This window comes from Oncorhynchus masou, chromosome 29 (assembly GCF_036934945.1).
Source record: "Oncorhynchus masou masou isolate Uvic2021 chromosome 29, UVic_Omas_1.1, whole genome shotgun sequence".
NCBI classification, from domain to species: Eukaryota; Metazoa; Chordata; class Actinopteri; order Salmoniformes; family Salmonidae; genus Oncorhynchus; species Oncorhynchus masou.
This window is the reverse complement of record NC_088240.1, coordinates 25,133,488-25,161,112: the sequence shown is the minus strand read 5'-3', so window position 1 is coordinate 25,161,112 and position 27,625 is coordinate 25,133,488. Positions and strand designations below refer to the sequence as shown.

The 27,625-nt window shown below is 41.9% G+C and overlaps 1 protein-coding gene across 2 annotated transcripts; it reads right to left on the bottom strand.

Annotated features, from left to right (window-relative positions):
- Positions 1-287: 287 nt before the first annotated feature.
- On the bottom strand, positions 288-26,624 carry LOC135519252 (interleukin-1 receptor type 1-like). 2 transcript variants are annotated; one of them, XM_064944379.1, is made up of 11 exons: positions 26,469-26,624; positions 25,875-25,953; positions 4,075-4,294; positions 3,638-3,806; positions 3,195-3,372; positions 2,884-2,946; positions 2,654-2,789; positions 2,341-2,480; positions 2,066-2,209; positions 1,717-1,875; positions 288-1,499 (listed from the first exon to the last, which is right to left on the bottom strand). In XM_064944379.1, the coding sequence occupies exons 2-11, from the start codon at positions 25,939-25,941 to the stop codon at positions 1,060-1,062; spliced, it is 1,716 nt and encodes a 571-aa protein (XP_064800451.1). In that variant the 5' UTR covers positions 25,942-25,953; positions 26,469-26,624; the 3' UTR covers positions 288-1,059. The 2 variants fall into 2 exon arrangements, with proteins under 2 accessions (XP_064800451.1, XP_064800452.1); XM_064944380.1 differs by lacking the exon at positions 26,469-26,624 and having other exon boundaries at positions 25,875-26,429.
- Between the last annotated feature and the right edge of the window lie 1,001 nt (positions 26,625-27,625).

Sequence of the window (27,625 nt, the reverse complement as noted above, 5' to 3'; positions counted from 1 at the left end):
TGTTGTGAAATCTGTTATGAATGTGTTGCAATGTCTTTAAAATTGTATAACTGCCTTAATTTTGCCGGTCTCCAGGAAGAGTAGCTGCTGCCTGGGCAGATCCATTATAAATACAAATACAACATACAAATACATACAGGCTGTTCCTGTGTAAACTACTGGTGATAATAATTACATATAGTCATCAGTGATCTAATCCTACAACCTCATGACACCTTCTTAGTTCTAGGGAGGTGTATTGGTTATAGATTATAGTTTCATGATTTCTCAGAAATTAATCACTCATCTAACCCATCAAACACACACTTTTAATTGACATGCAGCATTCACAAGAGCATACACTCTTTCTCAAACATGCACACAGAGGCAAACATTAATTAAACTTCATTAACTTAAAGGTCTCGAACATATCTATTATTATATTCAGCAACTATTGATGGAACTATTGGAAGAAAATAGTCCAGTTCATCACATTTCATAATTTATCAAATGTACAGTGTAAAGTGAACTAATAAAGTACAATAGTTATATAATAAAAACAAGACAAAACAGATGTAGTTACTGTACCATTTAGAGATGACTAAGTCAGTGGAAACCTTGGTTGAGACCATGCTGTTTCCAAACCATCCAGATGATATCCTTTTTATGCTGAGGCAGCATAGCGCCAGGCCAGCTGTACCAGTACCACTGCACTGACGCATTACACAAATAACTCTGTTACGGCTAGAAAAACTTGCGCAATTCTTAGAGGATACTCGATTACACTGGAACTAGTATGAGCAAAGTATGAGCAAAATTAGCAAAACTCTATTCAGGAGGAGTGTAACTGTTTCTTATAGGCCGGATTGCTACAAGAAAAAGCCTCTCAATCTGCACAAGTGCTCTTGTACAATTCTTAGGACACTCGATCACATTGGTATCTCAAACATATTTTTAAAAATCTATAATTCAACAATTCAAGGGTTCCAGGATCAGGGTTGGCCTCACCAGCCATAGGCATAATAGCCATGTGAATACATCAATATAAAAATTGTCAGATAACGTCTAATAGAGACATGACTAATACAGTTCTATACTACAGTTTATCCCAGGTGTTGGCTGTGGTTTCAGAGCCCCTTTGGGCTTGAAGGGCATGTGGTATCTCAAACACTTCCAGAAGTGGCCATTAGGGGACGCAGTGGAGCTGCTCTTTCCAGAGCTGGGCCTCCTCCACCTCAGAGCTCCCTGCTTCCTCCTGATATATTGCAGTGACTTGGGAAGGGAAGTGTAGTCCACCTTGTCATCTATCTCCACCAGGACAACCCGGAGGCCATTTTGGATCAAAGCGTCGTACAGGCCAATCTGCTGGTCGTAACTAGAGCGGTCCTGCAGGCTCTGGTGCAGTGGTAACTGGTCCTCAGGATCCATTTTGGGGTGTAGAGGGGATGCACTCTGGGCTGACAGGATGATGATGAGTCGTCTGCTTCTCCGCATTGTCTCTGAGGTGACATCATGGATCGCTACAGAGAAACATGGGACTTTATTTTGTGAACAGGGACAATGCAGTAGATCAACATTCATATCAATCAAAGTGTGTGTGTGTGTGTGTGTGTGTGTGTGTGTGTGTGTGTGTGTGTGTGTGTGTGTGTGTGTGTGTGTGTGTGTGTGTGTGTGTGTGTGTGTGTGTGTGTGTGTGTGTGTGTGTGTGTGTGTGTGTGTGTGTGTGTGTGTGTGTACCTTCCCCAGGGAGGTCATCCCGGCCACTGACAAAAAGTGTGTATCCGTATCGTCTCTCCAACACCTCAGGTAGAACCTGCAGAGCAAACATCTCTGCCCTGGACAACCCATCACCATAGACGTAACTGACATAGGCATCATACAGCTTTCCATCTGGTGCTGGAGAAGTAAAGAGGAGAGGAGAGGAGGAGAAGAGGAGGGAAGGAGAAGAGAGGAGGAGAAGAGGAGGGAAGGGGAAAAGAATATAAACATTTTATCCATAATAAATATACATATTTAGAAAATGGCCAAAGACCTTCAGGTTTAGAGCCAGGAATCTTATGTGATTGTGGAGGATCTGTTTACGCACCTCTCTTTTTGGACACTAGGGGGAGGAGTCTCCTATAGGCCAGCACCAGGTCCACTTTAAAGAGGCAGCACATCGCTACTCCAAGAACGACCATAGAAAAGGCCAGGCAGAGACACAGGCATGTGTAGAAACCACTGTGATTGGCTAGAAAGGAAGGAAATCAGCACCTTAAATCAAATCTCTCACAAATGACATGGCCAACGTCCTGTTCAAACAGACTCTTATGGGTGATTTTAAGTCCTCCATGTTACTTAGGACTGTGTTTGGGATCCTACCTGGTTGGAGCCACAGAAACCCTATGTCCCGACCCACGGCGTTCCTGGCGATGCAGCTGATGGTCACGTTGAGGAACTCAGGACGGACCTCATAGATAGACAGAGTGGACCGGCCATAGACCCCACTACTCCTAGGAAGGCTGAGATGCAGGTGGTGAGAGAGTGAGATGGTCACAGTCACAGTGTAGGACAGAGCTCTACACACATACTCATGCACACGCATGTGTACCCACACACGCAAGCACGCACACACCTCTGCAAACACACAGACTGAGATACAGAGCGTATACTACAGTTTTAAAAGAGTACTCACATTGTTGTCTTTGTCACGTTGAGCTGTTCTATGTGGTCAGTATGTCTTCCATCTACCGTCCAGAACATAGAGCTCTCTGACTCTGTACCTTCACCGACCCCTAGAAACGCTGAACACACCAGCTCTACCCTTGAGCCTGCCGTCAAACAGAAAACACTCTTGAGTCAGTGGCTGTGTCATGGCCCTTTTTAGTATTATCTCCTAAAAAGCATGATGTCCTCATTTCTCACCTGGTTCAACCGTAAAGGTTTCTTTTCTGGGATAGGTTACTTGGGGTTTCAACTGGACTTTTTCTGCCAATACAAAGACCACACAGGTATGGCAGGATAGTCAAACAAAGCCGTATCGATAACGTACAGGTAAACAGAAACGCTCCAATCCTTACAAAGTTACAAATCACCTAATTGTAGCAAACAGTGAATAACAAATAAATGGAAAATATAAACAATTTACAATTTCACTCTCGGTTGCAGCCACAGAAAGTGTGGTCAGAAGAAATATATGCTCATGGCATAAAATTGAAAAGGAGGTTTAGCTTTACCTTTGTTGACTTTAAGCTGAGTGCTGTGGGTGGCGGTGTAGTTTATCCCCTGCAGAGAGAAATCTACCAGGCAGGTATAAACTCCAGCATGACTCTCAGTAGCATTGACCAACCGGAGCCTCTTCGGACAATCTTCTTCAATGAACGTCTCTCCATGCTTGTCGACAGGACTACAGTCCTGCACATCCCATCAGAGATGCTGTATGTCAAACTTAGCTCAAGCAATCATATCTAATTATCCCAAATGTTATCCCAATTATCCCAAATGTTTTTTTCTATTACCAATTTTGAGTACTTGACAGCAATGACACAAGGTATCATGCCCGCTGTCATAAGCTGATGTCAGCTCTTATGATTGTTCATTACATCTTTTATGTCATTACTATGACATTGTAATGCAGGCCTTATGGCACGGGTATGTCTAGATGGGCGTCTGCTCTTACCTTGAACCATCGGATGTGTGCTGTGGGGTCAAGACTGAGGACATCCTGCTGTCTGCAGAACACCACTTCACTCATCCCCTGGGATACAGTCCTGATCTCAGCTGGGACAGGACAGGGCCCAGGGTCCACAGACAAAACAAACTTCATCTCCCACGATCCAGTGGGGTACCTGTGTCATAACACACATGAACATATGACCAGTGCTCTCCATTTACTATTGAAACAATATAGTTGAGAATTATTAATGTGAGACATTAATACATTTAGGATCTGGAAAGTGAAGACTGATTCATACCAATCATCCTGATTCAATCTGTGTGCAATATTGGAATTATCTCCAAACATTCTTGAAATCACTTTAGGAAATAAAATATGATGATATGCTTTAACAAATGCATTTTCTCAACTACATACAGTAACCTAGAGAGGTTTCTTACTTGTTCTCACAAGTGTAGTGTCCGTTATGAGAGGTGTGGGTAGGTAGAAACCACAGAATCTCCCCTCTGACCTCCACCCCAGAGGTCGTGTTAAGGGTCTGGTTCCCCCCTCTACTCCAGGTCACAGTGGTTCGGGCCTCAGCATCATCGTCATCACTACACTTCAGCTGGAAGAAGTGACCTGCACTGATGTGGTGGACCTCTACGGGCCCCTGGTGTTCTGGATGACACAATGAAGAGGTTGTTGTTACTGGTTTATGTCAACTCAATACGACCATCAATTCCCTCAGGGGCAATTTAGAAGGAGGAGGACAGGAGTACTTAAAACAGTATAGGCCTGAGATTTAGCAGTATATGACTCGCTGAGAAAACTGGAACCCGATGGCCAGTCAGCTGCAACCCACAAACCATCAGCTGTGACCCTCCAGTGGGTCCTGAACAAATCACTGTTAGCCACTGATGAAGAGTAGTAGCTATCTATGCTAGAGCAAATCTATATTGAGCATTGACAGTAAAATACCAATGTAGAGCACTTTTCAAGGCACTCCAAGCAGGAAATGAAACTGCTGCTGTTACACTTTATGAGGTTGCTTGACCTTAATGTTTGCAATATCTGTCTACATGCATAAAAAGAAGGGCAAACCAATCAGCCTTTCTTCTGACGCACATTTCAGATTAAGACCCCATTTAGGGAGACAGGATGTATAGAAGGAGACAAACATTTAATAAGAGAGCCTTTCAAAACTAAGTGAGGGGGAGGGGAGACGGGGGTAGAGAGAGAGAAAGACAGCATGATACCACCTGTCTCCCATGACAGAAACAGTAAAGTCAAACATATTACATCAATTTACACACCTAAATTAAACCCCACCTTTGAAAATGTTAATAAAGCCTTGAAAAATGAAATAATTTATGTACAAGTTACCGATAAGAGCTTGATAACCTTTATTTAAAAAATAATAATAATTAGCCCTTTTTTCTCCCCAATTTCATGGTATCCAATTGGTAGTAGTTACAGTCTTGTCTCATCGCTGCAACTCCCGTATGGACTTGGGAGAGGCGAAAGTCGAGAGCCATGCGTCCTCCGAAACACAACCCAACCAAGCCACACTGCTTCTTGACACAATGCCCATTCAACCCGGGAAGCCAGCTGCACCAATGTGTTGGAGGAAACACTGTACACCTGGCAACCGTGTCAGCATGCACTGCACCCAGCCCGCCACAGGAGCCGCTAGTGCACAATGAGACAAGGATATCCCTGCCGGCCAAACCCTCACTAAACTGGACAACGCTGGGTCAATTGTGCACCACCCCATGGGCCACTCGGTCGCGGATGGCTGCTTTATAACCTTTATTTAACTAGGCAAGTCAGTTAAGAACAAATTCTTATTTACAGTGATGGCCTAACCCGGCCATTTGTGCACCACCCTATGAGACTCCCAATCACAGCCAGATGTGATGCAGCCTGGATTTGAACCAGGGACTGCAGTGACGCTTCTTGCACTGAGATAGCCCGAGTGCTTAATAACAGTGGTGTAATGTAACTAGTAAGTAGAAATACTTTGAGGTACTACTTAAGTCGTTTGATGGGTATCTGTACTTCTTTTTGGCAACCTTTAATTTTACTCCACTACGTCCCTAAAGAAAATATGTACTTTTTACTCGTACATACATTTTCCCTGACACCAAAAAGTACTCGTTACATTTCAAATTCTTAGCAAGACAGGATTCATTCACTTTCCAATTCACACACTTATCAAGAGAACGTACACCGAGGTCATCATTTCTGCCTCACATGCTTCGTTTGTAAAGTATGTCTGAGTATGCCACTGGCTATCCATAAATAAAATAGGAAATCAAATCTGGTTTGCGTAATATAAGGAATTTGAAATTATTTATAACAGTTACTTTTACTTTAAATACTTAAGTGTATTTAAAACCAAATACTTTCAGACTTTTTCAAGTAAACCTAGTATTTTACTGGGTCACGTTTACTTGAGTCATTTTCTAGGTATCTTTAGTTTTTCGCAAGTATGACAATTGGGTACTTTTTCCACTACTGCTTAATAAGTTAACATAGGGAACACTATATAGCCATACCTTATTTTGGATGTGAAGGCTTTTACAAAGCATAACACAGATCATAGCAAGCAACAGTACAATACTATAGGTCTAAATACTGTAGTATTACTATATTTTTACACTATACTTTCACTGTAGTGTTTTTGCGGCCTGGACTGTAGGGTTTTGTGGACATGACTATAATATACTATAGTATTGACTGTAGAGTTTTTGCGAACATAACTGTAGTATACTGTAGTATTTACTGAAGTGTTTTTGCGGACATACTGTAACTGTAGAATATTACAGTGTTCACTGTAGTGTTTTTTGTGGACTTTACTGTAGTATACTGTGGTATTTACAGAAGTGTTTTTGCGGACATGACTGTAGTATATTATAGTACTCACTAATATTTTTGCAGACATGATTGCAGTTTACTAAATTATTCACTGTAGTGTTTTACTTTTTTCACATAACTCACAATGTTCCCTAAAAATGTTAAAATTGAACTAAGTATTTGGTCTCCACAACTGTTAATTTCACTATTAATATTACAGATGTAACGGTATTCGTCATCGGAAGATGAGGAATCTTCGGACCAAAGCGCAGAGTGGTAAGTGTTCATGCTTTCTTTATTAAAACTGAACACTATAACAAAAATATCAAAGAGAATAACCAAAACAGTCCTGTAAGGTGCAAACACTAAACAGAAATGAACTACCCACAAAAACCCTGTGAGAAAAAGCTACCTAAGTATGGTTCCCAATCAGAGACAACAATAGACAGCTGTCCCTGATTGAGAACCATACCCGGCCAAAACAAAGAAATACAAAAACATAGAAAAAGGAACATAGAATGCCCACCCAAATCCCACCCTGACCAAACCAAAATAGAGACATGAAAAGCTCTAAGGTCAGGGCTTGACAACAGAACCTTTGTTTTTGATTCAGAACTTAATATATCTATTTAAATCAGAAAATAAACAGAAAGGACATTGACAAAATTGACACCCTAGACTTAATATTTGGTAGCACAGCCTTTGGCCAAAATAACTGTGATCAAGTGCTACCTATAGCCATTGATGAGTTTCCTGCACCTCTGTACTGGTAGTTTGGCCCACTCCTCTTGTGAAAACTGCTGCAGTTCTCCCAGATTTGAAGAGTGCCTTCTCCACAGGTTTTCAATGGGATTTAGATCTGAACTCATTGCTGGCCGCTTCAGAACAGTCCAGCATTTTGTCTTGAACCTTTGCTGGGTGTGTTTGGGCTCATTTTCATGCTGGAAGACCCATGACATTTGACAGAGACCCAGCTTTCTAACACTGGGTCCGACATTGCGCTCCACAATGCCTCCAAAATGCCTTGGTATTCTCCTGATTTCATGATGCCAGCAAAGCAATCCCAAAACATCACTGAACCTCCTCCATGTTTGACTATAGGGAAGGTGTTATTTTCTTTGAAGGATTAATGTTGTCTTTTGTAAACATAGAGATGGTGTGCTTTACCATAAAGCTCTAATTTGGTCTCAGTCCACAGGAAATTCTCCCAGAAGGATTTATTTTGGCATGTTCAGGTGTTTTGGCAAATTGCAGTTGGGCTTTATTATGTATTTATCTCAGCAGTGGGGACCTCCTGGGTCTCCTACCATATAACCCCCTTTCATTGAGTTGGTGACAGATGGTGCGAGTTGAAACTGTTGTACATTGTGTCTGGAGGTGCTTTCTCCACCATCCAAACAATCCTTCGCTGCAATCTTCCATCAAGTTCTCTTGCTGCCACATCCAGGGAGGTTGGCTACAGTGGCATGGGCCAACATTACATACGGTGGAAACAGGAACAGCAAGGTCTCTGTAGCCTTGAGATTGTTCACACTTGGCTACAACCTTGTGTCAGACCTCCTCAGATAATTCTCTGGTTTTCTTCCTGTTTTCCATGCTCATTGCGATACACACAGTAACACAAAACAGGAGAATGATTATTTTTCTCTATTCAAAATGGTTGAATTAGCGAGCTCAATTCCAAAATAAAGTGTTGTGTTTTTGCGGACTTTACCGTAGTAATAACTGTAGTGTTTTTTGCAGACATGACTAGTGTTTGCTGAAGTGTTTTTGCGGACATGACTGTAGTATTTGCTGAAGTGTTTTTGCGGACATGACTGTAGTATTTGCTGAAGTGTTTTTGCGGACATGACTGTAGTATTTGCTGAAGTGTTTTTGCGGACATGACTGTAGTATTTGCTGAAGTGTTTTTGCGGACATGACTGTAGTAACACCTGCCGACACAGGTGTGTGACACAGGTGTGTCGCCTATTCATTTGGAGCAACAGTTCTGATCAATGGAACGGACCAGACAACACCTTAGCAAAAATATAAACATTTGATTACAATTGTAACATCTAAACGTAAGACAGGTTCAAGGCCCATTAAAGGGAAACAGTAGAGGTGGGTACTGGAGGGCGCTGCCAATAAAATTCCTGGACCTCAAACCAGCAAAGCCTCCCCAAACAAACCAATTAAATGAAACCACAAAGACATTATTGCAGTGGCTTTACAATAATGAACATCTCGAATATTGTGACATGAATAAACTCACTGATTGTCAAACAACACATACCATTATGAACATACCTCAAACATTTCTTGAAGACAGCATGGTCACAAAATGGTTGCTCACAGAAATAAAACAGCAACGACGCCGTACAGCCTACACACACCACACACACGCACACACACACACACACCACACACACCACACACACACACATGTTTTAGTCCCAGTAACCGCTCTGCCGAATCCACAATAATGTCCATCTTCCTGGAATTTCCCTCCACTTTATCTGTGACATTGATCCCCATTGCCATAAAAATCACAAAGTCCACCTTCTTTACACTTAACATCCCTGGATCCTGCTGGAGGGAAGCCAACTCTGCAGGCTGTATTGAAGGCCCTTCCAATACCATGGAGTCCTCAAAAATACCTTTCGTTCCCTCCACCCTTTTGTCACCCTCTGCATATGAAATGTTCTGGACAGCCCTGACTTTGGCAACCTCATTCTCTTTCACAATTGTCGGGCACTCCAAAGATGTAGCTTCATGCCTTACACCACAGTTGCAACACTTCACAGTCTTCATAAACATTTACCATGACCTTCATTTCCACATCTTCTTCGCTTGCAGACACTCTACATGTCCGGCAGGTAGCCTAGTGGTTAGAGCGTTGGGCCAGTAACTGAAAGGTTGATGGATTGAATCCCTGTGCTGACAAGTTAAAAATATGTTGTTCTGCCCCCGAGCAAAGCAGTTAACCAAAGGTTCACTGGGTAGTGAAGATATGGATGTTGATTAAGGCAGCCCCCTGCACCTCTCTGACTCAGACGGGTTGGGTTAAATGCGGAAGACACATTTCAGTTGAGGGCATTCAGTTGTACAACTGACTAGGTATCCCCCTTTCCATTGTAAACATTTCCTGAATGTTCTCCCCTAAAATTTGGTTCCTCGCCTGTCACACAATATTGTTCAGACACAAGATTGTGGTGATGCCCATCTACTGTGGGACTCCAGTTAAAGTGCAGGCGGTGGCAGAGATGCAGTTAAGTTTAAGAGCCTTTACAGATTCAGATAATGGAGATGATACATGGCAGGGAATGATTGAAAGTGGTTGATATTAGACTTATTGAGAATTGGTATGGAGTATGGATTATCTAAAAAGGAGACAGAGAGGTGCAAATAATAAATGGCAATGAACATACATAATGCAAATGTCTGTTAATGACAATAATCAATGTATATAAATGGGTAAAGGTAAAGCTATGCATAAATATAGCAGGAGTAAACAATAAATGGCCAGAAAGGGGGTGCAATAGCATGCGGCATGGTAGGCCGAAGCTATAGCAGGCCAATGTATCAATGGCTACATAGCATAACATGGCAAGCAAACAAACAATATAAAGCTAACAAAACTACTTTGACCCTATCAAAGGGTTGCACCATGCCAACAACCTGGGAGGACAGGCCACCACCACACAACACAAACTAACTCTTCTGAAGTCAAATCTAGTATACCAAATACTTGCCTGCAGCTGACACCACAACATCTATTTTCTGAGATTGACATTCCATTTCTGCGGTACAGTAGATAACCATTACTAAAAACGCTAAGAAGCATATATCACTTGTTGGCTTATCCCTCAGTGCTGGCACAGATCTACTACTCACAGGGATCCTCTCAGGATCCCTCACATTTGACCCATCCTCCTCTACTTTCTTCACTGCCTCAGCATACGACACCTTCTGCACTACTCTGTCTCTAGCCTCCTCAGCCTACCACTCTCACACCTGACACTTCCAATCCACAGCAATATGGGCACCCTTACACACAATTATATCCACTGAAACTACACAATCCTCTATCTCATACCATCCTGCACACTTACCACACTTCCCATCTTGGAATCTCCCTCCTACAAACTGCTGCGACATGAACATAAACGTTGCACCGGAAACAGTGCAGTGGATTCGTCACAAAAGCTCTAAAAGGATAACTGATATATCCTAACATTACTTTGTCAGGTGAAGACTCTATCTCACAAACACTAGGAATCTTCAACTTCAATTTCTCCACCTCCACACTTAACGATACCCCAGAAATGACTCATTTTAATGGTGCCCTGTTCCTAAGAGCAAAGAAGAAATAGATCTTGACTCAAGTTGCGTGAAATGGAGCGCCCGCATCCTCAAGTCCAGTATATGTTACCTTCACTGATTCACTTGCACCCAACTCCTTTCCCACCCACTTTGAAACCACAAATGGATCCCCCAAAAGGCAAAGATACACTTCCTCCAAAAAATGTCACTCCTACTGGACCAAATTCTTCTTTATCATGTCCATTGATGCTAGGCTCAGGTTCCAAGATCTTCACCACAACTTAAACCTCACTTGACTTGCCCTCATTCACTTCCATTTCACCTCTAGAACTCAGTCTGGCGCTTGGCTCACTCTGTTTGCACTTGACATCAATCTACTTCGACACCCCATTTCCATTTTTATCTCCATTTATCAGTTGATCCATCACCACCCCAGTAATCACTCCTTTCTTTTTTGTATTATTGTGTTTAGGTTTTTATACAATACACAAATATAATAAAGAAATATATCCTTTCAATGGCACCATGTTCCTGAGAGCAAAGCAAGTAACAGGTATTTTCCCCAGTCTTATGGCGCGGAGCAGCCACTCCTTCTGGGTGGAAGAAACACAATAAATAATCACAAGTCCACTTCGGGTTACCTTCACCGATTCAACAGTAAACAACTCCTTTTTCACCCAGCCTGATACCTCATATGGGTCAGCCAAAAGGCAGGGGTCCACTTTCTCTGATCTGATGAAACCAAGATTGAACTCTTTGGCCTGAATGCTAAGTGTCACGTCTGGTGGAAACCTGGCACCATCCCTACGGTGAAGCACGGAGTGGCAGCATCATGCTGTGGGGATGTTTTTCAGCAGCAGGGACTGGGAGATAAATCAGGATTGAGGGAATGATGAATAGATCAAAGTGCAGAGAGGTCCTTGATGAAAAACTACGCCAGAGCGCTCAGGACCTCAGACCGGGGTGATGGTTCACCTTCCAACAGGACAACGACCATAAGCACACACACAAGAGAACGCAGGAGTGGCTTTCTGACAAGTCTCTGAATGTCCTTGAGTGGCCCAGACAGAGCATAGACCTTAACCCGATCAAACGTCTCTGGAGAGACCTGAAAATAGCTGTGCAGCTACGCTCCCGATCCAACCTGATAGAGCTTGAGAGGATCTGCAAGGAGAAGAATGCGAGAAACTCCCTAAATACAGGTGTGCCAAGCTTGTAGCATCATACCCAAGAAGACCCATGGCTGTAATCACTGCCAAAGGTGCTTCAACAAAGTACAGAGTAAAGGATCTGAATGCTTATGTAAATGTGATATATACGTTTTTTATGTGCAAACATTTCTAACCCTGTTTTTGCATTGTCATTATGGGGTATTGTGTGTAGATTAATGAGATAAACCAACAATTTAATCCATTTTAGAATAAGGCTGTAACATAACAAAATGTGGAAAAAGTCAAGGGGTCTGACTACTCTCCGAATGCACTGTAGCTATCTTGAGGTATTTGTTGTAACTCTAAATGCAATTGTAGCTAGGTATCTAGCTAACAGCTATGGAAGAGCGTGAAAGGGTTAGCTAGCAGTTCCAGCTGTCAGAGAAGGTAGTCTGGCTACTCTGGATAGCACAGGTCCTTAGTGGGAGCACATTAAGAAAATATTCAGGTCCAGTCCCTTGCAAGAAAAACTGAGGACAGAGAGGTGTAGCAACATAATATTCAGTGCTTTCTAATTTGAGTATAATGCAGCCTGTTTCTTCTGTGATGTTTTCTGTCCTCAGAGAGAGCCGTAAAACCCTTTCTGCAGATGAAGAGGTCCCAATGAATATCCCAAGATAATATGGGTACATCCTTGCATACCATGGATGATTTGAGTGGACTCTGTCCACGCATTTCAAGGCCGCGCTGAAATAATGACTGGTAAATTATCCAAGACCAGCTCAGTTAATCCCTACCATTGTGACAATGAGTCATCATAATGCTGCATCAAATGTACATGATCTTAGGGGCATTGGCAAACAATCTAAGTAATTTCATTTATGTACCCCTAATTGCACTGAATACATATAATTATCCTACAGCTATTGTAAGCAGTAATCATGAGCCTATAAACCAGAGTTACACTGTTAGCACTGGGGCGGTGTGCAATAGTAGGAAGACCACTTTATGCAGCTCACCCTGCACTACTGTCACGACTTCTGCCGAAGTCGGCCCCTATCCTTATTCGGGTGGTGTTCGGTGGTCGACGTCACCGGCTTTCTAGTCACCACCGATCCATGTTTCAGTTTCGTTTTGTTTTGTCTGTATTACACACACCTGGTTTCAATCCCCATATCATGTTCCTCCTGTTATGTTTCCTCCTGGTATGCAAGGCACCTAGACATCTGCCCAGAGGGAAATTACAACCCATTCCCGTTCCATAAAGACCATGGTCACACCTATCGGTGGATTTCGTGACAGATCCTCCCCTGTCGCGGGGTAACACCACGATCCTCGTCATTGTGGATCGGTTTTCTAAGTCCTGCCGTCTCCTTCCTTTGCCCGGTCTCCCTACGGCTCTAAAAACTGCAGAGACCCTGTTCACCCACATATTCCGGGGTGCCTGAGGATATAGTTTCTGATCAGGGTCCCCAATTCATGTCTAGAGTCTGGAGGGTGTTTATGGAACGCCTAGGGGTCTCGGTCAGCCTTACCTCAGGTTTCCACCCCGAGAGTAACGGGCAGGTGGAAAGACTCAACCAGGATGTGGGTAGGTTTCTGCGGTCATATTGCCAGGACCGGCCGGGGGAGTGGGCGGTTTACATCCCCTGGGCGGAGATGGCCCAAAACTCCCTACCAACTCCACTCCTCTACCAACCTATCACCGTTTCAGTGTGTGCTGGGTTATCAGCCGGTCCTGGCACCATAGCATCAGAGCCAGTTCGAGGCTCCTGCGGTGAATGAATGTTTTCGGCACTCTGAGAAGACATGGAACACTGCCCATGTGCGGCTACAACGGGCCGCCAGGAGGCAAAAGGCGAGTGCCGACCGCCACCGCAGTGAGGCCCAGGTGTATGCACCGGGGCATCGGGTCTGGCTCTCGACCCGAAACCTGCCCATTCACCTGCTCTGCCGGAAGCTGGGTCCGCGGTTTGTGGGGCCATTTAAAGTCCTGAGGAGACTGAACAAGGTTTGTTACAGGTTACAGCTTCCCCCTGATTATCGTATTAACCCCTTGTTCCATGTGTCTCTCCTCAGACCGGTGGTGGCTGGTCCGCTCCAGCAGTCTGAGGTGCGGGAGGTTCCTCCGCCCCCTCCGGACATTGAGTGGGTCCCGACATATACCATACGAGCAATCATGGACTCAAGGCGTCTGGCGAGGGGCCTTCAGTACCTCGTGGAGTGGGAGGGGTACGGCCTGGAGGAGAGATGCTGGGTACCGGTGGAGGACATCCTAGATCCTTCATTGCTACAGGAGTTTTACCGTCTCCACCCGGATCGCCCTCCGGGTCGTCCCTGAGGCCGGTGTCGGCCCAGCCGCGCGTCAAGGGGGGGGGGGGGGGGTACTGTCACAACTTCCGCAGGAGTCGGCCCCTCTCCTTGTTCAGGTGGTGTTCGGCGGTTGACATCATCTGCTTTTTAGTCACCACCGATCCATGTTTCAGTTTTGTTTTGTTTTGTTTTGTTTGTATTACACACACGGTTTCAATTCCCATATCATGTTCCTTATCTAACCCTCTGGCATACATTTCTGTTCTGTCCAGGATTGGTGGTGTCTTAGTGGTTGTTGTAGGTGTTAATCAAATCAAATTAAATTTATTTATATAGCCCTTCGTACATCAGCTGATATCTCAAAGTGCTGTACAGAAACCCAGCCTAAAACCCCAAACAGTTTTATATGTGTATGTATTTATGTAATGTGTATGTATTTTTCTATTTGGAATTTTGTTTTGACTTTTGTGAGGAAACTCCGTTGTGTTGCTCAAACCTGTGTCCTGCGCCTGACTCCGCTACACCCAATCGCTGATAACTACCATCTCCAGTGTCAGTCTACCTTTGATAAGCTTCCCAGTAAAGCATTAAAAACAATCAAGCAACCCAGAAAAGTGCTAAAAAATAGCCCATATTAACATATGTAGCCTAAGAAACAAGGTCCACGAAGTCTATAACTTGCTTGTAACAGATAACATTCATATTCTGACTATCTCTAGCACACCCTGATCTGTTTCACATATCCTTGTTATTGTCTCCACTCCCTCCAGGTGTCGCTTGTTTTCCCCAGTGTATTTATCCCTGTGTTTCCTGTCTCTCTGTGCCAGTTCGTCTTGTATGTTCCAAGTCAACCAGCGTTTTTCCCCGTAATCCTGTCATTGCTATTCTCCTTTCCCTCGTCCTTCCGGTTTTGAACCTTGCATGTTTTGGTCTCTGTACCCGCCTGCCTGACCATTCTGCCTGCTTTGACCTCAAGCCTGTCTGCCACTCTGTACCTCAAGGACTCTGAACTGGTGTTGACATTTTGCCTATCCACGACCATTCTCTTGCCTACTCCTTTTTGGATTATTAAACATGTTAAACTCCAACCATCTGCCTCCTGTGTCTGCATCTTGGTCTCGCCTGGTGTCATGATAATCTCTGAAACTCACTTAGATGCGTTGCATATAATCGATGTGGTGCGCATTCGCGAAAAAGGACTGTTGTTGCTCCAACGTGTACCTAACCATAAACATCAAAGCCTTTCTTAAAATCAATACACAAGTATATATTTTTAAACCTGTATATTTAGCTAAAATAAATCCAGATTAGCAGGCAATATTAACCAGGTGAAATTGTGTCACTTCTCTTGCGTTCATTGCATGCAGAGTCAGGGTATAAGCAACCGTTTGGGCAGCCTGGCTCGCTGCGAACTAATTTGCCAGAATTGTACGTAATTATGACATAACATTGAAGATTGTGCAATGTAACAGGAATATTTAGACATATGGATGCCACCCGTTAGATAAAATACGGAACGGTTCCGTATTTCACTGAAAGAATAAAACGTCTTGTTTTCGAGATGATAGTTTCCGGATTCAAACATATTAATGACCAATGGTTCGTATTTCTGTGTGTTGTTATGTTACAACTAAGTCTATGATTTGATAGAGCAGTCTGACTGAGCGTTGGTAGGCACCAGCAGGCTTGTAAGCATTCATTCAAACAGCACTTTCATGCGTTTGCAAGCAGCTCTTCGCAATGCTTCATTGCGCTGTCAACTCCCGAGATTAGGCTGGTGTAACCAATGTGAAATGGCTAGCTAGTTAGTGGGATGCACGCTAATAGCGTTTCAAATGTCACTCGCTCTGAGACTTGGAGTGATTGTTCCCCTTGCTCTGCAAGGGCCGCAGCTTTTGTGGAGTGATGGGTAACGCTGCTTTGAGGGTGGCTGTTGTCGATGTGTTCCTGGTTCGAGCCCAGGTAGGGGCGAGGAGAGGGATGGAAGCTATACTGTTACACTGGCAATACTAAAGTGCCTATAAGAACATCCAATAGTCAAAGGTATATGAAATACAAGTCGTATAGAGAGAAATTGTACTATAATTCCTATAATAACTACAACCTAAAACTTCTTACCTGGGAATATTGAAGACTCATGTTAAAAGGAACCACCAGCTTTCATATGTTCTCATGTTCTGAGCAAGGAACTTAAATGTTAGCTTTCTTACATGGCACATATTGCACTTTTACTTTCTTCTCCAACACATTATTAAAACCAAATTGAACATGTTTCATTATTTATTTGAGGCTAAATTGATGTTATTGATGTATTATATTAAGTTAAAATAAGTGTTCATTCAGTATTGTTGTAATTGTTATTATTACAAATAAATAAAAGTTTAAAAACTCGGCCAATTAATCTGTATCGGTATTGGCGTTGAAAAATTATAATCGGTCAACCTCTATTACAGGGGCACCTTAAATTACATTTTGGGGAAAAAGCCAACTTGGCTCCTTCATTCATTGAATCAGATGGATCATTCATCACAAATCCCACAGATAACTACTTGAATGTCTTTTTCAAAGATAAGCAAACTTAAGGATGACATGACAGCAACAAATGCTGATACTACACATCCAAGTATATCGGACCAAATTATCAAAGACAAGAATTGTACTTTTGAAATCCGTAAAGTCAGTGTGGAAGAGGTGAAACAAATATTTCTGTCTATCAACAATGACAAGCCACCGGGGTCTGACAATCTGGATGGAAAACTACTGAGGATAATAGCAGACAATATTGCCACTCCTGTTTGCCACATCTTCAATTGAAGCCTACTAGAGAGTCTGTTCCCTCAGGCCTGGAGGGAAGATAGTCATTACGCTACACAAGAATAGTAAAGCCCCCTTTACTGGCTCAAGTAGCTGACCAATCAGCCTGTTACCAACCCTTAGTAAACTTCTGGAAAAAATGGTGTTTGACAACATACAAAGCTATTTCACAGTAAACAAATTTACAACAGAACTTCAGCATGCTTATAGGGAAGGACACTCAACAAGCATAGCACTTACACAAATGACTGATGATTGGGCTGAGAGAAAGTGATGATAAAATGATTGTGTCTTGTTAGACTTCAGTACAACTTTTGACATTATCGATCATAGTCTGCTAGAAAAACGTATGTGCTATGGCTTTACTCCCCCTGCTATAACTTGTCTAACAGAACACAGAGGGTGTTCTTTAATGGAAGCCTCTCAAATATAATACAGTTAGAATTAAGAATTCCCCAGGATAGCTGTCTAGGCCCCTTGCTTTTTTTGAATTTTTACTAACGACATGCCACTGACTTTGAGTAAAGCCAGAGTGTCTATGTACGTGGATGACTCAACTCTATACACATCATTTACTACAGCGGCTGAAATGACTGCAACACTCAACAAAGAGCTGCAGTTGGTGTCAGAGTGGGTGGCAAGGAATAAGTTAGCCCTAAATATTTCTAAAACTAAAATCATTGTATTTGGAACAAAACACTCACTAAACCCTAAACCTCAACTAAATCTTGTAATAAATCATGTAGAAATTGATAGAGTTGAGGTGACTAAACTGCTTGGAGTAACCCTAGATTGCAAACTGTCATGGTCAAAACATATTGATGCAGAAGTAGCTAAGATGGGGAGAAGTATGTATAATAACTATAATAAAGCAATGCTCTCCCTTCTTTACAACACTATCAACAAGGCAGGTCCTACAGGCCCTAGTTTTGTCGCACCTGGCCTACTGTTTAGTCGTGTGGCCAGGTGCCACAAAAAAGGACTTGGATGTACACAGAGAGCTAATATTAATAACATGCATGTCAATCTCTCCTGGCTGAAAGTGGAGGAGAGATTGACTTCATCACTACTTTTATTTATGAGAGGTATTGACATGTTGAATGCACCGAGCTGTCTGTCTAAACTACGGGCACACAGTTCGGACACCCATGCATACTGGCACACAGCTCAAACACCCATACATACCTCACAAGACATGCCAAAAGAGGTCTCTTCACAGTCCCCAAATCCAGAACAGACTATGGGAGGCACACAGTACTACATAGAGCCATGATTACACAGAACTCTATTCCACATCAAGTAACTGACGCAAGCAGTAAATTTAGATTTAAAAACAGATAAATAAAACACCTTATGGAACAGCGGGGACTGTGAAGCAACACAAACATTGTACAGACAAATGCATGCACACACACACACACACACACACACACACACACACACACACACACACACACACACACACACACACAGAGATTTACAGTGCCTTGCGAAAGTATTCGGCCCCCTTGAACTTTGCGACCTTTTGCCACATTTCATGCTTCAAACATAAAGATATAAAACTGTATTTTTTTGTGAAGAATCAACAACAAGTGGGACACAATCATGAAGTGGAACGACATTTATTGGATATTTCAAACTTTTTTAACAAATCAAAAACTGAAAAAACGGGCGTGCAAAATTATTCAGCCTCTTTACTTTCAGTGCAGCAAACTCTCTCCAGAAGTTCAGTGAGGATTTCTGAATGATCCAATGTTGACCTAAATGACTAATGATGATAAATACAATCCACCTGTGTGTAATCAAGTCTCCGTATAAATGCACCTGTACTGTGATAGTCTCAGAGGTCCGTTAAAAGCACAGAGAGCATCATGAAGAACAAGGAACACACCAGGCAGGTCCGAGATACTGTTGTGAAGAAGTTTAAAGCCGGATTTGGATACAAAAAGATTTCCCAAGCTTTAAACATCCCAAGGAGCACTGTGCAAGCGATAATATTGAAATGGAAGGAGTATCAGACCACTGCAAATCTATCAAGACCTGGCCGTCCCTCTAAACTTTCAGCTCATACAAGGAGAAGACTGATCAGAGATGCAGCCAAGAGGCCCATGATCACTCTGGATGAACTGCAGAGATCTACAGCTGAGGTGGGAGACTCTGTCCATAGGACAACAATCAGTCGTATATTGCACAAATCTGGCCTTTATGGAAGAGTGGCAAGAAGAAAGCCATTTCTTAAAGATATCCATAAAAAGTGTTGTTTAAAGTTTGCCACAAGCCACCTGGGAGACACACCAAACATGTGGAAGAAGGTGCTCTGGTCAGATGAAACCAAAATTGAACTTTTTGGCAACAATGCAAAACGTTATGTTTGGCGTAAAAGCAACACAGCTCATCACCCTGAACACACCATACCCACTGTCAAACATGGTGGTGGCAGCATCATGGTTTGGGCCTGCTTTTCTTCAGCAGGGACAGGGAAGATGGTTAAAATTGATGGGAAGATGGATGGAGCCAAATACAGGACCATTCTGGAAGAAAACCTGATGGAGTCTGCAAAAGTCCTGAGACTGGGATGGAGATTTGTCTTCCAACAAGACAATGATCCAAAACATAAAGCAAAATCTACAATGGAATGGTTCAAAAATAAACATATCCAGGTGTTGGAATGGACAAGTCAAATTCCAGACCTGAATCCAATCGAGAATATGTGGAAAGAACTGAAAACTGCTGTTCACAAATGCTCTCCATCCAACCTCACTGAGCTCGAGCTGTTTTGCAAGGAGGAATGGGAAAACATTTCGGTCTCTCAATGTGCAAAACTGATAGAGACATACCCCAAGCGACTTACAGCTGTAATCGCAGCAAAAGGTGGCGCTACAAAGTATTAACTTAAGGGGGCTGAATAATTTTGCACGCCCAATTTTTCAGTTTTTGATTTGTTAAAAAAGTTTGAAATATCCAATAAATGTCGTTCCACTTCATGATTGTGTCCCACTTGTGGTTGATTCTTCACAAAAAAATACAGTTTTATATCTTTATGTTTGAAGCCTGAAATGTGGCAAAAGGTCGCAAAGTTCAAGGGGGCCGAATACTTTCGCAAGGCACTGTAGTACTGTAGATATGTGGTAGAGTAGGGGCCTGGGGGCACACAGTGTGTTTTGAAATCTGTGAATGTATTGTAATGTTTTTAACATTTTATAAACGGCCTTAATTTGGCTGGACCCCAGGAAGAGTAACTGCTGCTTTGGCAGCAGCTAATGGGGATCTATGATAAATACAAAATACAAATATGTATACCTATGCTAGCATATTTTGTGAACAAAAGTAGTTTAAAAGTCACACACAAGGCCTCCCGGGTGGCGCAGTGGTCTACGGCACTGCATCGCAGCACTAGCTGTGCCACCAGAGACTCTGAGTTCGGGCCCAGGCTCTGTCACAGTCTGCCGTGACCGGGTGGTCCGTGGGGCGACGCACAATTGGCCTAGCGTCGTCCTGGTTAGGGAGGGTTTGGCCGGTAGGGATATCCTTTACTCGTCGCGCATCAGCGACTCCTGTGGCGGGCCGGGCGCAGTGCGCACTAACCAAGGTAGCCAAGTGCATGGTGTTTCCTCCAACACATTGGTGCGGCTGGCTTCCGGAGGAGGCGCGCTGTGTTAAGAAGCAGTGCGGCTTGGTTGGGTTGTGTTTCGGAGGACGCATGGCTTTCGACCTTCGTCTCTCCCGAGCCCGTAAGGGAGTTGTAGCAATGAGACAAGATAGTAACTACTAACAATTGGGGAGAAAAGGGGCTAAAAATAAATAAAAAATGTAAATGTGATATAGCAAAGCACATGAGTGAGATGGGTGCGCAATTAAGCAGGTACTTTCCCAAAATGGATGACACAAACAACTGGATTCATTATCCCTTTCATGCCCTGCCTCCAGTCCACTTACTGATATCTGAACAAGAGAGCCTCATCGAAATCGCTACAAGCATTTCTGTGAAAATTTTATTTAATCAGAAGCCACTGCCAGATTTCTGGATTGGGCTGCGCTCAGAGTATCCTGGCTTGGAGGTTTACGTGGTTGCAATGACACTGATGCCCTTTGCAACCACGTACCGATTCTCGGCCCTCACAAGCATGAAAACTAAATACAGGCAGACTGTGTGTGGGAAATGATTTAAGACTGAGACTCTCTCCAATACAACCCAACATTGCAGAGTTATGTAAATGTATCGTATAGTGTGTGGGGCAGGCTTACAATGATGGCAAAAAAACAACATTTGAGAGTGTGCTGACCCTGGTGCTAGAGGGGGTACGCAGCTGGAGGTTGAATGTTGGAAGGGGTACAGGACTATAAAAAGTTTGGGAACCACTGTTTTAATGCAATGTCCATGAAATGTTATAGCCACAACAAAATAATCAAGTAGTCAAGCATCTGCAGACCAGCGAGGAGGAGGAAAGCATATAGAACAATAACAACTAGCAAGTTTTATCAGACAGTTTCAGGAAATGCAGGAATAGAGCACGCTAGCCAGTAATAGTAAAATGATTATTTGAAACCACCACATGCACATGATCTGTATCTGTATTATATTCCATATGTTTGAATATATTTATACTGTATTGCTATCTGTCTCATGTTGTACAGATCATCAGCATGAAGTTTGAATTATATTGAATTGTCAAGTGAAATAAACTCTCATTTAAATAACTTTGTGCCTGTCTTTCAGATCTGCCAAGCACACCTCTGCCTCTGACAGCTTCTCCCCATGCTGACCACCAATAGACAATGACCACCATGAAAGCTGCTGTTGATGGGCTCCTGGCCAAGCACCACATGGAGAAAGACATCCTGAAGGGGGTGGATACATACAGCTCTGCTATCAGCTCTACCACCAGTATCATGCCTGTGTCAATGTCATTAGCTGCTACAGCCAAACTAATTTGCTAATGTTTTATTGCACCATATAGTATTGCGTTTTGCCATTCAATATCTAGGCTGACTGTGCCTCGAAGCGGTTGGGTAAGCTCCTTCCTCATTGGCCATGTCAGTTGAACAGTGCCACAGTGTTGGCATAGCTACATTCTTCTTCTTCTTCTTCTTCTGTACCACAGATTCCCACAAGGTCTCAGACTCCAGGATGGGTAAATGCTTACAACAAAGAAACAGACCTAGAGTTGTCGATTTCCATTGTTACTTGTAATGTTAAAAAGGGAAGAAAAAGACAATCCTATTCTTCTAAATTAGCTAACTAGACTACTACACACAACCACTAAAATAGTTATTTTTTATGTTATTGAGTAGGCCTATATCTTCGTTTCACCTAATGGATCAAATTATTAATTTAACAGAAATCCTTTTGCAATAAAAAAAATTAAAGAAATTTTGCAATAAAGTTGACTAAAGGAGAAGCTCATATTTGTTTTTAGGTATTTTCACTTGGTAATGAGTAGTAAGTAATTATATAGAAATTGCTCATTGGTCACTTTAAAGTTACTTAACTTTATATAGCTTAGTGCCAGCATTGGTATGTGGTGGTAAATAGACAGCTACGGAAAATATAGATAAAAACTCTCTTGGTAAATGGTGTCTACATGAGATACTCTACCTCAGGCGAGCAAAACCTTGAGATCGGCAGGTGAGGGTTAGTTTTATAGAGACAGGTTCATTTTACCCTACTGATGATGTGTTGTTGCAATAGTAATCCATTCCAGCGGCTCGATGTTCTTTACCATTTGGCCATCAGATTTGCCACCAATGCTCCTTATTGGACACATCACTAGACTCTATACTCATCTGTAAACTGGTCATCTCTGTATACCCGTCGCAAGACCCACTGGTTGATGCTTCTTTATAAAACCCTCTTAGGCCTCACTCCCCCCTATCTGAGAGACCTACTGCAGCCCTCATCCTCCACATACAACACCCTTTCTGCCAGTCACATTCTGTTAAAGGTCCCCAAAGCACACACATCCCTTGTTCGCTGCGGGTAGTGACTGGAATGAGCTGCAAAATAACACTCAAACTGGACAGTTTTATCTCCATCGCTTCATTAAAAGACTCAATCCTGGACACTTACTGACAGTTGTGGCTGCTTCGCGTGATGTATTGTTGTCTCTACCGTCTTGCCTTTGTGCTGTTGTCTGTACCCAATAATGTTTACTACCGTCTTGCCTTTGTGCTGTTGTCTGTTTCCAATAATGTTTATACCATGTTTTGTGCTGCTACCATTTTGTGCTGCTGCCATGTTGTGTTGCTCGCATGTTGTTGTCATGTGGCGTTGCTACCAATGCTATGTTGTCGTCTTAGGTCTCTCTTTATGTTGTGTTGTGGTGTCTCGCTTGTCGTGATGTGTGTTTTGTCCTATATATATTGTTTTTATCCCAGCCCCCGCCCCCGCAGGAGGAATCGTTTAGATTTTTGATAAGGTGTTGTATGGTCCGTTGCATTGCTCAGGACTGTTGACTCAACTCAATATGCTGCCTGTCACAAACCTATGTGTCTCGTTCTGGTTGAGGTGTTCCCCTCATTAAACAGTAACTGGCATAGTCTGGTAGTTGTGCCATTTTAGCTGACCAAATTCGAAATGCTAGCTATTCAAATCCGATCCAACAATAATATCTAGGAGCTAGAAATCCAGGTCTATAAAAACAAAGGTGTCATTGTATGCTGATTCATGTTTTCTTTTAAATCCACAATTTGGATCCCTCCACAGCCTCATAGAGGATGTAAATACTTTTTCTAACCTCTCTGGATTACAACCAAAGTGTACATTACGTATTGGATCACTAAAAAATACACCTTTTACATTACCGTGTAGTTCACCAATAAAATGGTCTGACGTTGAAGTGGACATACTCAGTATTTATATCCCGAAATAAATAAATGATCTCACTAAAATATGTTTTAATAGAAGATTAGCAAAAATAGATAAGATCTTACTATCATGGAAAGGAAAAATCCCTCAGATTAACTCTTCACTCATATCCCAGTTGACTTATTTGCGACTTTTTTTTTAGATTATATGAGCAAACAATATTCCATTTAATTTGGAACACCAAGTCAGATAAAATTAACAGGGCCTATTTATATAATGAATATGAATTGGGAGGGCAACAAAAGTCATAGTCAATCTATCAATAATATAACGATACTCTTAGCAAAAATGTTTCTTTAATTTACAATCTTTAGAAACTATGAGAATAGAAAGGTTCTGAACTTTTGTGAAACATCACAGCACAGTTGAAAAATATATGGCAAATAGAAATCAAAAAGGGATGGTGTTCAGAGAGGGACTAAAAATAACAAGATAACTCATGTAAAATATACTGCGTCCGTAAAATGTATATAGATTCAGAACTTTTGTGAAACAGCACAGTTGAAAAATATACAGTACCAGTTAAAAGTTGACACACCTACTCATTCAAGGGTTTTTCTTTATTTTTTTGACTATTTTCTACATTGTAGAATAATAGTGAAGACATCAAAACTATGAAATAACACGTATGGAATCACATAGTAACCAAAAGAATGTTAAACAAATATAAATATATGTTATGTTTGAGATTCTTCAAAATAGTCACCCTTTGCCTTGCTGACAGCTTTACACACTCTTGGCAGACCCTTGAAAAGGTTTGTCCAAATATATATATATTTATATACAATATATTTATATACAATTACATTGATGGAAGCCACAATCCATCTACAATCCATCTGCAATATTAAAGCTAATCCACCCCCAAAAAGAGTTTAAAAACCTAGTCAGCAGGTGTTACTACAATATACTAGTCATGTCCGCAAAAATACTACAGTAAATACTACAGTATACTACAGACATGTACATACAAACACTACAGTAAATACTGCAGTATACTATAGTCAAGTCCGCAAAACACTATAGTAAACACTACAGTGAATACTATTGTATACTATAGTAATGTCTGCAAAAACACTACATTGATACTAAGGTTTACTAAAGTCATGGCCGCAAAAATACTGTTTACTACAGTAAACACTACAGTATATTAATATAGTAATACTACAGTATTTAAGACCATAGTATCATAGTATAGTATTTTTTCATGAGGGTTAGCTGTAAATGTGTCATGTTTGAACTAGCAACACATTGGAAATACATTTTAAACTTTTTTTGTATTATTCTTGACAAATGTATAAATTAATTGTATCCAAATATGTGGTTGTATGGTGTTTTTAAATAGTAAAAAAAGTAAGCACTACATGATCAAGGGATACTACAGTGGGTAGTATAGTATTCTACAGTATACTAAAAAATATTATAGTAAGCACTACACGATCAAAGGGGGATACTAGTGAGTAGTATAGTATTCTCCAGTATATGACAACATTCTATAGTAGGCACTACACAATTGAGGGATACTACAGTGTGGATGGAGTATAGTTTCCTACAGTATACAACACAATTATAAATTACACATTATCGAGGGATAGTATATTGTGTAGTATAGTATTCTACAGTATACCACAAGTCTATAGTAAGCACTACACGGTCGAGGGATACTAGTGTGTATAGGTTTCTACAATGTACTACAGTTTACTATAGATTACTACAGAATTCTATAGTATCCTCTAGTAAACTGTAGTATTTTCTATAGGGGATTGTTATTCAAAACAGCTGTTTTGCTGTTTCATGTGAATGTACCCTCACTCAAACCAACCTGTTATTCCAACTGAATAACACAAATGACACACCTCACGTAATTCTGTTGAGTGGCTGCTGAGTGCTACTGTTCAGTTCTACCCATTTTAGCCTATACTATTTCCCTGTAATCGCTTTCATCCTGACTTACCTTGGCCAAGGGAGAGGTGGAGCAACAGAGTCATATTGAGAAAGCAAATGTAGAACTCCCACAACATGATGTTCCGAATCTGAGACAGAGAAATAGACCTCGCATCACATTTAACACAACTTTAAAATGAAACTCTTCAACTCTGTGAAATAGGCTATTAGCGGTCGTTCGCAAACACAAAGCGAAAACACCGCTGGCTCTTGAGAAATATCCTGTCTTTTAAACCAACTCCTCGAAGACTTCCCAGCTGTATAGGGAAATGAAACACAGATTATGGCGCCGCAAGACAAAGTGCGTTTAAAACACGCCAATGAAAACCCAAGGAAAATACAACCTCAGTCAGCACTGAACTGAACCCACACTTCAGTTAGTGGGAATTGTAAGCCTACTATTTGGCAAAACAAATGCTTTCATTAGGCCATACACATTGTTCCATCAGAGAGCTGCTCTCTCAGTGCGCCTCTGTATGTCAGTGAGTCTTTATAACTAACCACACTGGCCACATGCATCTATGTTGTTATTTAGACACCATAATTAAGTTAATACATTCTAAATTAAATAATAATTGTTTGTACATTTGGCAGGCAAACTTACCTTAGCAATGTAGTTTGATGCTTTGTGCTTTATTTTGCGTCAGTGGAATAAACACCGTCTCCTCATTTGGTCTACAAGAGTAATGGTTTGGCGGAAATCCCCTTCCCGGAACTTTTAACCTATATGAGTAACGTTAGCCTACTTTACGTCTCAGGGAGCGCATCGTATGCCTGGTTCCACTACAAGCCGCCCACTCAGCTAGATGCAGGTGGACTATTCTACTTTCTGCTTCAACCACTCATTTTGTGAGGTTAGTATTGTAGGCCTATCTTAACTCAACCTGGTGTCACAGTATTTCGTATTATTCGGAAGTCGGGATTTTACACAAGTCGGAGGTTTACATACACTTTAGCCAAATACAATTAAACTCAGTTTTTTACAAATCCTGACATTTAATCCAAGTAAGAATTCCCTGTTTTAGGTCAGTTAGGATCACCACTTCATTTTAAGAATGTGAAATGTCAGAATAATAGTAGAGAAAATTATTTATTTCAGATTTGATTTCTTTCATCACATTCCCAGTGGGTCAGAAGTTTGCATACACTCAATTAGTATTTGGTAGCATTGCCTTTAAATTGTTTAACTTGGGTCAAACATTTTGGGTAGCCTTCCACAAGCTTCCCACAATACGTTTGGTGAATTGTGGCCCATTCCTCCTGACAGAGCTGGTGTAACTGAGTCAGGTTTGTAGGCCTCCTTGCTCACACACGCTTTTTCAGTTCTGCCCACAAATTTTCTATAGGATTGAGGTCAGGGCTTTGTGATGGCCACTCCAATACCTTGACATTGTTGTCCTTAAGCCATTTTTCCACAACTTTGGATGTATGCTTGGGGTCATTGTCCATTTGGAAGACCCAATTGCGATCCACATCATTTTTCTTCCTCACAATGCCATCTATTTTGTGAAGTGCACCAGTCCCTCCTGCAGCAAAGCACCCCCACAACATGATGCTGCCGCCCTGTGCTTCACGGTTGGGATGGTGTTCTTCGGCTTCAAAGCCTCCTCCTTTATCCTCCAAACATAACAATGGTCATTATGGCCAAACAGTTTTATTTGTGTTTCATCAGACCAGAGGACATTTCTCCAAAAAGTATGATCTTTGTCCCCATGTGCAGGTGCAAACCATAGTCTGGCTTTTTTATGGCGGTTATGGAGC

Excerpts from the sequence above, each read along its gene's own strand:
- LOC135519252 (XM_064944379.1), bottom strand. The coding sequence starts at position 25,941 with ATGTTGTGGGAGTTCTACATTTGCTTTCTCAATATGACTCTGTTGCTC. Across the intron at positions 3,373-3,637 it reads CACACATCCGATGGTTCAAG|GACTGTAGTCCTGTCGACAA; the intron begins GTAAGAGCAGAC and ends TGGGATGTGCAG. Across the intron at positions 1,500-1,716 it reads GGATGACCTCCCTGGGGAAG|CGATCCATGATGTCACCTCA; the intron begins GTACACACACAC and ends GTTTCTCTGTAG.